Source organism: Porites lutea, chromosome 5, assembly GCF_958299795.1.
Source record: "Porites lutea chromosome 5, jaPorLute2.1, whole genome shotgun sequence".
Taxonomy (NCBI): domain Eukaryota; kingdom Metazoa; phylum Cnidaria; class Anthozoa; order Scleractinia; family Poritidae; genus Porites; species Porites lutea.
Window position 1 is genome coordinate 9,495,291 of NC_133205.1, and position 15,079 is coordinate 9,510,369.

General features: G+C 39.8%; 2 protein-coding genes across 2 annotated transcripts; both read left to right on the forward strand.

The window, feature by feature from the left end:
- Window positions 1-7,399: 7,399 nt before the first annotated feature.
- On the forward strand, window positions 7,400-8,401 carry LOC140938474 (uncharacterized). The gene has a single exon (XM_073387952.1). The coding sequence runs from the start codon at window positions 7,403-7,405 to the stop codon at window positions 8,309-8,311; it is 909 nt and encodes a 302-aa protein (XP_073244053.1). The 5' UTR covers window positions 7,400-7,402; the 3' UTR covers window positions 8,312-8,401.
- A 3,859-nt stretch (window positions 8,402-12,260) lies between these two features.
- Window positions 12,261-14,673, forward strand: LOC140938592 (transmembrane protein 35B-like). The gene is made up of 2 exons (XM_073388088.1): window positions 12,261-12,400; window positions 14,314-14,673. Exons 1-2 carry the CDS (start codon window positions 12,287-12,289, stop codon window positions 14,632-14,634), a joined length of 435 nt encoding a protein of 144 aa, XP_073244189.1. The 5' UTR covers window positions 12,261-12,286; the 3' UTR covers window positions 14,635-14,673.
- Window positions 14,674-15,079: the final 406 nt, after the last annotated feature.

Below are 15,079 nucleotides of genomic sequence, written 5' to 3' on the forward strand. Positions count from 1 at the left end.
ACTGCGATATGTCACGTTGCCATGCAATGCGCCGCCAACAAAAAAGGTTATTTAAATCAACCGCCAGTTTAGGTTTCACCTGTGACATAACACCTGGCTCATCATAGTTCCGTCAGTTAGATTGAAAAAGTACCGAGACAACTTTGCTCAACCCTTTTTTGTATGTTAATGTTTTTTGCAAATTGTAAATAGTTGACGTGACTTGAAAGATAACTCTGCTTTCACCCAAATTACGATTCAGAATTCATATAAAACACTCAAATGTACTGTTCATTGCGTCTCAGAGGAGTATGCATGGCACTGCGGACAAATTTCACCGAAGATGAAAATCAGAAAAAAGTCGTTGAACTGTACTGCTCGGCTGAACTATTCAGAGGTTTAGATGGCGAACTTATCTTCCTTTCAGTTCTAAACGTTTTCCTGTCCATTGCAGCATTTCTGGGGAACACTCTGATCCTAGTTGCTCTGCACAAGGAAACTTCGCCTCATCCGCCGTCCAAACTCCTGTATCTAAGCCTGGCCATAACTGATCTCTGTGTTGGTATAATTACAGAGCCCGGCTTTGTTTGTGACTTACTTAACTTCTGTTGTGAACCGAAGATGGGATATTTGCCATTACACGAGTCTGGTACTATTTTTCTCAGGTGCTACTTTGTGTTACGTGTCTTTATTGACACTGACCGCTATAAGCGTGGACAGACTTCTCGCCTTGTTGCTCGGGCACAGATACAGACAAGTTGTAACTTTGAAACGAACACACATAGCTGTAACTGGTTTTTGGATTTTGTCCATTGTAGGAGCATCTACAACCCTTTGGAATACTCTTACAACATTATGGTTTCAACACATCTTTGTAGTTCTGTGTCTAGCCACCACAACCTTCGCTTAACCAAAAATTTTTCTCTCTCTGCGTCAAAATCAAATTCGTGTTCAGAACTATGTTGCTCAACGTCAACCGAACCAAGCAATTCCATTGAACATAGCTCGATACAGAAAGGCAGTGTACAGTGCACTGTGGGCGCAGGGAACATTGGGTATTTGTTATATTCCATATAATATAGCGGTCTTTTTGACACCTCAGAGAGGGATGCCTTTATCGATTTACCTTGCTAGGAATTTCACTGTTAGCATGGTTCTCTTAAACTCGTCATTAAACCCGTTGCTGTACTGTTGGAAGATCAGAGAAGTAAGGCAAGCTGTAAAAGAAACATTAAGACAACCCTTCTGTAGATCGAGTTAGTTTTGTTACGGTTTCCATCTGTTGATTCGTGCTCTATTTAAAACTTGCTTTCAAGGTAAAATTATCTGAATTTAACGCAGTTAACGTTATCACTAGGCATGTAAATGTACTTTATTGTATTGTATTGTTTCTGTACTGTTGGAAGATCAGAGAAATAAGACAAGCTGTAACAGAAACATTAAGGCAACTCTCCTGTCGATCGAGTTAGTTTTCTGGGCTTATAATTCAAGCTCTCTCTTGCCAGCTCTTAATTCTACTTGAATCCACGTTGATATTAAGCGATTTTTAACTGCAAGTATATTATACTGAAAGCATATTTTATGAAGGCATGTCACCTGTTCTTTAGGGGCAAGTATATTAATCTTGGACTAAAAATCCAAAGGTGTTATCTTTATCGCTTAGTGACATGAAGTGTAAACAACACGCAAGAGCTTGTTCATTTACGAATAATGAGCTAATAAAGAAATACTGTTCGAGGGCTCCTTTCCTTTGTCTCTTCTTCTTCATTGTTTCCAATAATGAGATTTCATTTCCAAATATCTCTTAATTTCATCCCTACTAAATTTCTATCTGTTCTTTCTTGGTGTAAACTTAAAATAAGTAACATTAGGATGCAGATGAAAGATGCTGAAAACGCACATATTAACATAATTAAATTGTCTAACTGATACTGATAGAAACATCTGTTTAATGCCCTCCCTAGAGCCCCGCAAGGTTATGCGATTGCCTAGTCCCCAGGTTCATTAATCCGCGTGGCCTACGTCACCGATGTATTGACCGGGAAAGCCTAGGAAGTTCAGGGCGGAAAAACGTAATGAGCATGCGTGAACTTTTTTGCCCAGATCCCCTGGCCGGGTTTGAAAAAATGGCGGGATTTCAAATATTTTAGTGCCTAAAAATAAAATGTTTCCCCTCATAACCTGGAAAGAACAGGCAATTTTTCTTCAAAAGTTGCAAGCTGTGGTTATAACCTTGTCGTTACTTAATTTTCTCGAAGAATACCTCATAGTAAAACGGACTTTAACGACGTTAATTTCCTTGCGTTGTACTGGAAATGTGCATGCGTAGGTCCGATTTTTTTCAAGATGCATTCACAAAATGTGTTCATATAAGGAAGTTCCTGGATATATAAGGTCCGGAGCTCCACTGTGGACACAAAAACAACATATCTTTCGACAGTGATTTGCCCAAAAAAATTAACGCTTGCCCACAATGTGTTTGAAGTCACTGAACTTTGTCGTGCTCGAGCTGATATTTTAAAACCCTAGCTCGATCGGACACTCGTAGTTTCGCAGATCACTAAAATATAAGCAAAATCCTCAATGAAGAAGTTATTGCGTTGATATGTGGGCAGAAAAAAGGTCAATCTTTATCTCGTAAAATCTTCCCAAAAATCGGTTTCAAAGCAACTATAGTTTTTAAACTTGCTCGTTTCGCGCAGATATATAAATTTTGCTTTGTGTTGTCAAGTTGAACACACATAACATCTGTCAAAAACCTACGCGTAAATAGGATTTCCTTCAAACAAAGTTAAAGTTACATTATTTCAAAAACTTCTTGCTGACAATGAAGAAATGAATTTTCTGTGCGAAAACATCCTACCTAAAGATCTTAAAACCAAAAAATCAGTTGCAACTTGGCAGCCAAGTCATGATTCACCATTTAGCTATTTTCAATAAGCTTAACTGGTCCATGCGAGTGTCTTCGTTTAAGCAAATTAAACTCAGCCGATCATTACAAAATACAGAAAATTGCACATAAGGGTTTGTTTTGCTTGCCTCAGGCAAATCAAGCTGCAGCGATTGTTTACGGGAAAAGAGTCAATTGTTTTGAAGTCACTGCCGGCAGTTGTCGTTCTCTACTTTGAGAGCGAGTGAAAAGGACAATTTGCGTACAGAAAGTTATTCTTATAAAGAACAGAAACTTTCACAGTGCACTGGAAAACAAAACTATGTAATGAAAAATGAAAAAAACTCTGACTGTTATTACTTGAGCAACAGAAAAATGATCTTGAGTAAGCTTGCTGGCCTTCTATTCCCGAGAAAGTTTAATAACCGCACAAGTTTGTTCACTCTGATGCCTTAGGACAGCAATATGGTTCTTTGACTGAAGACAAAGATAAAGCTGGTTCTGCAAGGGTAATAAATCTGGGCATGTAAAAAAAGTAGCCATAACTACTAATAACAGAATACAAGCGGGTTTGAATTGAACCCGGCGAAATCTGACTCATAAATTAATCGGATGCACAATCAGAAAAATACTCGCCTCTTAAGAAATGTTCAAAACCCTTTATTCCACCTCAGACTGACGGAATGATCCGTTTTTCCTTTAACATTGGTTGTTCTGAATCCAAAGTAATTTTCAAGCGACGAAAAAAAAGCAAACATGTCAAATAAAAATGCTTTACAGGGAGCAAACGTTCACACCTCGTGCATTTCACTCAGAACTCCAGCAACAAACAAACACAGTTAACCCCTGGTTAACACAAAGAAAAGCCCGCCTTGAGCCTGCGATAAGGGATGCGCAGAAGCTTGCGCAGAACGTTTTTCCGCCCTGAACCTAGGAAGACGCCGGACATGGCAACCTCGTCCCCAGGGCGCTTTTTTCTGGCTTTGGAGGTGGGGCAAGATAGTTGTACCTTAGTAAACTACTGTGGGTATTGACTATACATTAACATTTTGCCCAAACACGGTCACAAAAGAAAAACTGTAGCATGTGTCAGAGGGCACTCGTTTTTGTTTACGAAAAATGTTTCCTTTTGGCGTGAAAGCAAATCCACACGACCACACTTAAATGTTTTGCAAGAAAGTGCCAGGAGCTCATGGGGCATGGGCTCCTGAAAAAAGTTAATTTCTATTTTATTTTCTCGGAAAAAATTAATTTTCTGGGGAAAATGCCACTAAAATTCTCAAATAATGCTCAATGCTTTTGCCTCACTAAAATGCTCGAAAAAATGCTAGCATAATGTACAAAAGCCTACTCCCAAAGCACAAACTCAGCCAAAACGCTAAAAAAATCTTCAATGTTTACTCAAGTTTGGGCTTATGGAAGATAATGTCACAGTTTTTTCAATGACCATGAAATTCAGAATCCGGGTAATTAGTTAATCAATTGTGACCCCGAAAAAATTTGCAGGAAAAAAGACGACGAATTTTTAAGAAAATGCTTTTTTCGTGAGAAGAACTCTTAAACGCTGACAAACGTCAACAAATAGCTAAAACTATAATTTCTATATGTTTGCTTTGCTCGAAATCGCGCGCATTTACAAGGCCCTAAAGCTTTTTGCTGACTTGCAAGAACCCATCTGTTATAACGATCCCCAAAATAAAGGGATAAGTCACATAGTTTATTAGGTATAATCGTGTAAAGTTTGCTTATCATTTTCGCATAAATTATGACCTAAATTTGGAAACCGCTGAATTTCTCGAATTGGGTCTTTGCGATTTTGGTGAAACTCTGTTCAGCGCAAGGCACTACATAATGCGCACTATGTGTTGCCGAGAGATTTTCACGAAAAAATGCCGGCAACAGCAGATTTTCGACCCAGACCTCAAAGGGGCGTGGCATTATAACCACGTGACATTTACTCCGATCGCCAAAAATTTTATGTTATATTGTAGATTGATCTATATGTTGTCCCTTCTATGTGTTAGACTTACGATAAAAGTAAAGGTGGGGATACCAGAGAGCTTCAAAGTAGGATGGTTCCCCCCCCCCAAAAAAAAAAAATGGGTCGAGTCACCTTAAGAAAAGTCAAGCGATTCGGGGATCTTCTGAAACGCTTCATAGATCTCAAGTTTAGCGTTTGGTTTACGCTGGGCTCAGAATAGCCTGAATTTCATCCGATTACTTCGAGTCGTTATTCAGTAACTAAGGGAAAAAAGACTCGAAGTAATCGGATGAAATTCGGACAGGGCTCAGAAAACGAAACCATGTTTTGGGACACTTACAACTATTTTCAGGTCGACTGCCGGTCAAGGTTGCAAAACACTAAATGACCGGCAGTCCTATATTCTCAGTAAATTTCACAACTTGAAAAAATCCAACTAAACTGAGAAAACTATCACATTATGTCGAGATCATGAACCAGCCGTTTACAGGGGCGTAGCCAGGATTTTTCAAAGGGGGGGGTCACAGAGGGTACTCACCAGATCACCATCGCCGACTATATATGGTTTATACCGCTGCTCTCCCTCGTGTATCAGCGGGCTCAGTCGTATTATCGCGGCATGAAGGCCCACATTAACTAAAGACAAGAGCCGCTGACGAAAATGCTTTACAAGAAAACAAATTTTAAAAAAGTGGGCTTTTCAACAATGGCTTTTACGGCCAAGATATTGTCATGGCGTTTTCGCCACCTGAATATTGTAGGTTGTTTGCTCAAAAGAAGGCCTACCAAGGAGGGGTCACGGGCACCCCAGGACCCCCCCCCCCTAACTACGCCCCTGGTTTATGGGATTTCTATGTCATGTTTTGGTTGGGCGCGAGTCTTTTGATGTTCGAGACTATTTTCATGATCTTTTCGTTAGTGGGAAATTCTACTGATTTTTCCCTCGTGATGCACCATTTTGTGTTTAATTTCCCACAAAACCGGCTGGTTTGATCAGGATCTCGACATATGATAGTTTGGTTTAGCTGGATTATTTCGACTTGTGACCCACGAGTTATGCCCAACGAATGACCCACGGTCCGTTGAACACATCGAACTGGAAAGCAATCAAAATAGTTGACGTTAGAGTTCCCACATCATCAGCCTTAATTTTTCCATAGCTGTCCCATGCATTCCCCGCGAAAACACGAAAAAATCAGTTTAATTACAATAATCATTTTTGCAAATCTCACCGCTGTCATATTGACCTGCATTTTTTTTCACTTGTCTTTCTACTCTTCGTTCTCCTTCCGTCCTGAGAAAAAATAATATAATCTTTCTCCATTGCATCAGAAACACCAGAAACTCATGAGTTTCTGGAAACACTCAAACAAGATCGAAGCCGACGATAGCAATTGCGCAGGAATCTATTGTATCGTGATTGGTTGTTTTTCTTTATTTCCGGGTTAGTTTCTTTCCGTTTAAATTGCAGAAAAAAAAAAAAGAAAACATTCAAATTAGACACAGAATTATAATGCTCCACTGATCGCGACTCGTTCGGACACCAAAAGCAGTAAAGCAAATCAATGGAGAAGAGCCGCCGCTCAGCAGCTGCAGCGATCTGTACAGTTGTTCTCTTGCTTTTGAGGACATTTTTCACCTTCAAGTTCTTCGTTACCAGCGTCATTTACATTATCAGTGCAGGGAGCCGTATCGAGAGATCTGAAACATGCGAAGGCTGGCTGGGACGTGACTTTCGCAGAGAGCTATTGACAGCCTTAATACTTCCTCATCTATAGACTGGAAAAATTCCAACTTCAAAAACTTCCGAAAGACTTGGAATGCAGCACGCAAATTTGACATAACTGATGAACAAAATTCAAACTCAGCGAAGCATGATTTATAATTAAGCAATAAAAACGTTTACCGTGTTTGCAAAGCCTGATGTAAACACGAGAGGGGTTGGGAGAATTCGAGACAGTATGCAAACCCGAGACGAAGTCGAGGGTTTGCATCACTGTCGAGAATTCTCCCAACCCCTCCCGCGTTTATAGCAGGCTATGCAAACACAGGAAAAAAGTTTTCTTTTGCTTTTATAAAATAACTTTCCCGAGAAAAAACTCAAAACTCTTTGTATGGCACTGATTAAAAGAGAAATTCTTACCAGTTGCAAAGTCTTGTCCACGAAGTCTTTCACGCTAGGGGGGGACCCCCTGCTTTCACGCGTAATCAGTTCTTGTTTTGCAAAAAGATGCTTTCCAAAGATACGGACTTTTCTCTCTTAAAATGTAAGATTAAGGGGAAAAAAATTTACACACCTTCTTTGTAACGATTTTCCAAGTTTCAGCCGACGAAGAAATGGGTAAATAAAGTAAACTTGTCGAGTTTTGAACTTGAAAACTTTTTCAAATTCGTGCGTGCCTGAAAAGCAAAACACCTAGACGCCACAACCATGTTTACATACTCTCATGCAAATACTCCTCTCAGCCAATCAGAGCGCGCGTACTATCTCAGTTATTTTATAAAGTTTAATCCAGACACTCAATCCAATCCAAAAGCAGTAAAGCAAATCAATGGAGAAGAGCCGCCGCTTAGCAGCTGCAGTGATCTGTACAGTTGTTCTCTTGGTTGTGAGAACATTTTTCACCTTCACGTTCTTCGTTACCAGCGTCATTTGCATTATCAGTGCAGGGAGTCGTATCGAAAGATGCGAAGGCTGGCTGGGACTTTCGCAGAGAGCTATTGACAGCCTTAATACTACAAGCACCTTCGTGGAGACCACTGTTTCTTGCTTTCTGATCTTCCTCATCTATAGATGGAAAAATTTCAACTTTAAAAACTTTCTCAGGGCTCTTGTACAACAGGCTCATTTTTGGATGTGGACGGCTTTGTGGTGTGCGCGTATCATAACAAACGTTCTTATAGATATTATTCCGGGTATTAACGAAAACTATCCTATTCTTGTTGTGCTTGGCGTGTCGTTGCTCTTAGAGTTCGCTTCGACTACAATGTTAGCTTGTGCTCTTAGCTTCGTGCAACTTTCTACCGTGAGGAATTGGTTTACTGAACATTTTCCGCGTGGAGGAAGAGATGAAAAGCTGATGATCTTGTATCGAATAACTTTATTCGCTTACGGTTCGCGAATGCTTGCATTATTTTTGTACAATTCATTTTTGGTCGCAAGAGCGATAACTCGTCAAAGCGAGTTCCATGAATTAGACAGCGTTTTGTTAGCTTTGGATGTTGGCTACAGAGGAAGTTTGGCCATATTTTTCTTTCGCAAATTCTTCGAGTTTGAAAATACATCAGAGGTCTTCGTCGTAACAACGAAATGTCAGTCAGAAGCTGAGGGTCAGGAGATTGAAACTTGCGGCGAAACTTTCGAAAATCAAGGGGCGAGGGACATGAAAAGAGAAGAAAAAGGAATCATAGTTGCCAGCGGAAAATCTCCGAAAGACTTGGAATGCACCACGCAAGTTTGACATAACTGATGAACAAAATGGGTCAAACTCAGCGAAGCATGATTTATAAAGTTTAGGCCAGACACTGTGTAATGATTACTAATGATTTCAAAAATATTGATTTTCTCAATAACAGTTACTCTAGCTTCAATATTTTTTCTTAATTAGCTTTATTCTACAACAGGGTAGCATTTCACTGTAACACAATGTTAAGCGAATATAGCTCGTTTTTAATTGAAGTACAGTTTTTGAGCGATCACGCGTAGTTTTTTCTGCAAATATATTATAGTTCTTAATTTACTTCCGTAAACAGTCGCTTCGTCTAAAATTTAAAATTTCAAAAGTTTGCTGACCTGCAAATTCGGTCTGCTTTTGTTGTAGGTGAAAACTAGGCAATTAGACAGTCCTGCTACGTTCCCAGAAAGCCGCTAGTTTAGCTTGCAATTCTATTCAAAGCGAATTAAACTACGTGCTAAAAGCCGCCTTGCGGACTTGGCAAACTTTGCTATTTTACTGTCATAGTACTTTTTACTCCTAAAATAGAATCCACAACAATAACTTTAGCTTAACTTCAAACGAGTTTGTTTGTATATCTATCTAGTTTTTCAACATAAATGTCATTTATTAAATTTGAGTTTCAGTCCTTGAAGTTGTCATGGGCACGTTTATTGGGACTATCGCTGACCTTGATTGTTAGCTACATTAGAGTTCCTGTTTTGCTCTAAGCTAGAGCTTCGTGGGTTTAGCTGTCACGCTTACATTGGTTCTCTCTTGCTTGAAATTATTAAGCTTATAGGTTTGTTTATTACACTTTGTTTATTGAAAAAAGCGTTTGTAATTTTCATGGTCAGCAAGCTTGAACGTACCTACATTCAAGTTATTTAAGTTGTCAACATCTGGTGCAGATAAGTTGGTAGACTGTAGTTGGTCGATTGGTGGTTGTAGGGTGTGCAGTTAGTAGTTGAGCTGTATTCATTAAGTGATGCTGTAGACAATAATAAGACATATGAGAGTTTCTCAGAAAAGTCAGTTTCTCAGAATCACCACAAAAGACAGTTCCACCAGACCGAAAAGTATAAACATTGCGTGCTAGCATCCTGACTGAACATAACATTTTTTCAATATTCCCCTGAAGCACGTTTAGGAAGTGGTACTCAATTTATACTTTCCATTACTTTGCCACAGGGAGGATCTCTAGATTTTAAAAATGAATGACAAGTGATTTACTGAAGTAAAAACAAGTATAAATAATAGTAAAAAGTTGACGTTTCGGCCTCATCGTAACGCCGCCATGCTTAAGAAAAGAGGTAACATAAATATTATACATTATAATGTGTACTGTTTGGTATCTCTGTCATTGATTTGACTTGTATACTTCTGATAATACTTCCTTTTATAATAATTAATTGAGGGAGCCTATTTCGTACAAGTTAAGTGAGTTCCTTGAGCTTCCACGCAATTAACGTTTTAATATTTAAGCACTTCCTGCTTTGTATCGTGGCAAAACAATAAACTTTAAAATGAAACTACAACAAATTATGCGAAGTAATTTAAATACTTTTACGAGTCTTTAAATTAACATATTAAGGAACTGTCAAAAAGAAGCCATTCAGCCAATTTTTCGGCAAAGTTTAACTCAGGTTTAGTAGCCGTGGACAAAAAAGGGAGAGTGAAGAAAAGTCAAAAACAGAAAAAGAAAATCAAGACACAGGCAGATGAATTCAACTGCTCACACAATTTATTAAGTTGGCTCCGGATAGGGTTTTTCAGGGTCATGCCCATGAGCAGACCATTATTTGTAGGCAGTCAATTTGGAGGTCACTTGTTGGGCGTCATGCTACTGCCGTGTTGAACTCAATTGATCCAATTAAATTCGACTTTAGCACGGTAGTAGTGCGATGTTTGAAACCAAGTCGTGCTACTGCCGTGTAGCACGGCAAGCCTTGCCGTGCTACATACACGGCATTAGCTCGACTTGGTTTCAAACGTCGTGCTACCGCCGTGCCGAACTCAATTCATAAATTATAAATACATTAGAATATATTTAAAAGTTTGCTAAACCGTTTCTTTATTTTTGTGTTTTGTTTTCGGCAACAGCCGTTCTTTTCGACTGAAACCAAGTCGTGCTAGTGTCGTGCTGCAGTCGAGCTACAGTCTAGCCAGCTTGGCACGGTAGTAGCACGACGTTCGAAACAGGCCTTAGAATTCTTACTAGTTCATAACATGAGACTGTAATTTACTATCAGGTTAACAAATCTTCTATTCATGGACTAAGTTCAGGCATTTTTATTTACGTCAAAAGAGACAGAAAGGGTGGAGTAAAATAAAAGTAACTGATCTTACTATCTGATTATTTATACCTATAACGGAGTTTTGTAATACCTGAGAACGGGCATTACATTAAACTTAAAAAGGAAGCAAAAATGTAGGTACAGAACAGGTTTTATCAATTATGTTCCAAAAGAGGACCGCAGGCGCCTATGGACCTCTTCGGAAGGAAACGCCAGGTAAAATTGAAATTAACGGATGAACTTCCATTTACACGTCACCTGAATCTTATTCCAGCCGTTTGACATCAAAAGATGAATTAAAGAATTTGTTCAGCTCTTTACTGCTGGGCCTAATGTATGTAGTCCTTATAAGACTAGTTATATATGTAAATAAATTATTTGTGCACAGTAAATTCGTCTACATGTTCTTGTTGTTGTTGACTTCTGCTATCCGCCTACTCGTACTCCCAGGGTGAAACTTTGCGAAGCCTTTCAGTAGCTTCCTTCACATCTCTCTTCCCCATACCACTCTTCAGGTACCGAGCTGCTCACTTGCATACATTGATTTCGAGAAAGGTTGTCGGATGAAGTGCACGCGACAAACCCGAAAGGTATTGTGGGTGGTTTTGAGTTCACTGTTCTTCGGAGAAATTTGAATAAGTGGCACAAGAGGCCATAAACGTATGTTTGCTCATGCTGAAGGAAAGCAAAAGTAGAAGATTCGACATGCAGCTACAGTGCCAGGAACAGCGTATTGATGAGGGTCCACAATAGGGGTTCTCAAATCCCTCTTTCCCGCATTTTTTTTCTTCGCAATCCCGCGATCCCGCCCTATTTTACGCCTGAATCCCGATCCCGTCCCATTTTTTAAAGAGATTTTTTACTTGATTATTAAAATAGACGTTATATAAGACTTGTCAATTTTGATGGTCAAGGTGCTCAACAACACAATGAGCGACCGTAACTTTATTTTCTGTTTTGCTTATTTTTTCGTCCGCGCATCGGGCGACATGTTTACTTCGTAATTTTAAGTCCTGTATTTTCGGACAACCTTTCTTGAAATAGCTGTAGACAATTGATTAAAAACACTGTAGTAGATCCAAGGATCCCCCCTTTTATAGGCCTAACTTTATCACCAGTAGCAGATTCAGATCTATGTAGGTGGAGTTCCCACTCATCCAAAGAGGGGGGCCCGGCCTAGAAAATAATTTCTCTTAGCCCTGCGGGCTTCAGGTTGGTTAGCATGTTCCAGGCGTTCAGATTGTGGGGACAGTGCAAAGAGATGCGACAAGGGAAAACGGCGATTGGGCGGGGTAGGCCCGGGTCCTACACTCTGACTTCGCGTCGCACTCCACTGTCTGAACGCCTGGAATAGACTAGGCCTATAAATGAGGTGGGGGGCGCGGGCGGGGTCCTCCCGTTGAGCCACCACTGATCACTCAAACCAAGGGAGAATGAGCTAGGTCAGATTATTGTTGCTCAATTCTTGCTTATGCTTGCTTAGTCTTGCTTATTCTTGCTATTTCAGATTATTCTTGCCCAAAAACAAAACAGAAAAAGTTATTTATTCGTTCTTTTACAAGCTTTTAACAGTACACCCCCTCCCCCTATCCCCCTTACCCTCTAGATCACGTGACTAGCAGCAAATAACGCCTTGCGCTTTATACCGTGGAAGCCATATTGGAATTATAATTATTTGCTTATTACACCTCGCTTTGTAGGTAAAATGGTTAATAAAGCCATCAAAAGCTCAATCTCAGGATTGCTGGTTTTTGCCTTCTGTACAGCAGGCCTCGTGAAAATTACTGACAAAATGGCTCCAGAAGTTCACAAGCAAATGGTAAGATCTGTGGTTCTCTAAGTCTAAATTTAGTCTGTAACGTTTCTAGTAGAGCAAGTAATCATACGTATCATCTGATTTTGCCTTCTCGCGCCCGAAGAGTTTGCTGTTGTAATAACAGCAATCTGTACGTAGGTGATGAGTTAATTAATCTCACGCACAATCGAAGACGAGGCCTTGCAGTTGTCAGCAGTGGACTGTCAGTAACAAACTAGTGTATATCATGTACTGTTAATATGATGTAATAGATGCTCGGAATGTTTATTCAACTGTACTGTAGGGTTCCAAGAGGGGCGTTAAATAGATAGGGGGCGTTTAAAAGGCTTTGCATTTATGAGACACTCCATTTTTTTTCCAAACCCCCCTCCCCTCCGGTGGATGAGTGGATTCCTTCCACCCTTCCACCTCATTTTTTTGTCAGAACCCTTTGAAAAAAAAACCTTTCCTACGCGCCTCATTTTTGTTGTTTCCTTTGAAAACAGATTCCTACTTACCAGTTATCTGCTGAGGATGCTCATCCTAGGGAAGGTGGGGGGATCGGAATAAAAATGGAACATGACCCTATTCTCATAACTGTGTAATGCATCAGTCAATTCCAGCTGCGCCCAGCACCCCCCCCGGGCTACTGCGGGGCATTTGCCCACCTTGTCAGTCCCAGGGGTGGGGCATTTGCAAATTTTGTGCTGCCCGGGGGCCGGGCATTCGCCAACCCCGGGGCCATTCCTGAGCTTTTGACACGCACGCGGTTTCCTATCAGAAAATAACTACACAGAGGATTTTACTGGGAAAGAAAGCAGATTGGCTCATCTGCCAAGGACAGGAAAAATCAGGAAGAGGTTTGTAAAGGCATGTTCTTGATTTTATGCATGCATTTCTTCATTGCTTATCGAGCCAGAATTACATTGCGAAATCGGGAGCTATCGACGTGAATCAACGTTTTTTGGTTATTGAATCAAATTTCTGTTGATATTATTTGAAGAACATCCTTTCATTTTTATAAAACTATTCATAACATATAACTTGACAGCACTCTATTATTTTAATGGTTATAATTTTACATCAATACCAAAATTATAAACTGGTGCATGTCGTTGCGGCGTGAAGTCTTAATTAGAATCATAGCACTATTACAAAGGAAGACGTTAACTGAAACAAAAAATTCAAATTAAAATGCTTAAAACGGCACTATTCAACTATGCGATCAATGAAAAATGTTGCAGTGTTTACGGAGGACGGGGCATTTGCCCTCTTTTTTCGTCCCCACCCCGGGGGATTTGACAGCTCAAGAGTCCCCACCCCCCGGAATTTGCCATCCAAGGCAAAAAAAATGCTAATGCCCGAGAGTCAGCCCGGGGGGGCGCTGGGTGCAGCTGGAATTGACTGATGCATAAAGCAAACTCAACAACACTAGTAATAAAATGAGTTTATAAAATAGCAAAATATCCAGTCCATCCATTGATATGTCTAGTCCATCTGCAGATCCAAATTTCAACCTCAATGTCAGAATTCTCATTCAGGGTCATTGTGCTGTCATCGTTATCCTATCCTTTGTTTGCACTAGAAATGGCTTCCTGTTGACAGATTTTTTGCAAGTAAAACAAAATTTTTGCAAAGTGCAAATGAGGTCTAAATTAACTGATTTTGCCCCTTTTTTGCTATTTCCTAGTATTTTGAAGTAATTGTCATGGGGGGCGGGGGGGGGGGTATCTATTAGGAGGAGAGTAGAGGGCATTTGTTAAGGAGAGGAATCTAATTCAAACTCAAAAAAATAAAAGGGAGGTGTCTATTAGACAAGAGGCATTTATTTGAGAGAGTGCGTCTATTAGATCATTTACAGTACATCAATAAGCCTTCTCTTTTTGAAGTTTTTCAGTTGCTTATCACAGTATTGTTTTTTATTTTCAACCCACCAGAAAAGAGAGTTTGTTGACTTGGCAAAAGTTCATCCTATAAAGGTGTGGTTTGGTCGAAATGTGAATCCAGAACTTCATCGCATCATGATTGGATATGTTGAAGTTTTATGTGGTCTTTTGCTGTATGCAGGGCCAAGGTCCCTGAAATTAGCAAGCACAGTGATACTGTTAATTGTCATGACTGTAATGATGCAGGGTCTATATTGGCTTGGAAAGCCTGCCATCATGTTTACACCAGCATCACTCTGCACCATACTGCTTCTCTGCAATTTTTTGAACTTGCTGAGTGAGCCATCAGTGAAGGAAAAGAGGAAAGAGTGATCTTAAACAATGGTATCCTTCCTGCTCACTACCACCAGCAGCCAAGATGAGAACACATGCATTCAAGTCACGTGAATCAAGCAATATTGCATCATGACTGATTGACTTCCGTTTCATTTGTCTCAGAATTTGGCCTACTTATTTGCTCATCTGCGAATAATTTCAAATAATCCTACAAATCTATGTCTAAAGAATTTCAACCTTCTTTTCAGTAGTACAGTGATAGGATCTGGCCAGTTAACTTAAAATCAGTGAGATTCCATTTGGTAATATAAGCACTTTAACTCTTTTAAGACAGTCAGCCAGTAGTGGAAAAAACTGCATTTTTCACTTTTTGGGAATGGCCTAACATAATTTCTGCAACAATAGGGACATCTTTTTCAGACTAATCAGATGTAATTAAGCAGGTTTTTTTTGTTTTTTGCACATGTGCATAAGCCAAAAT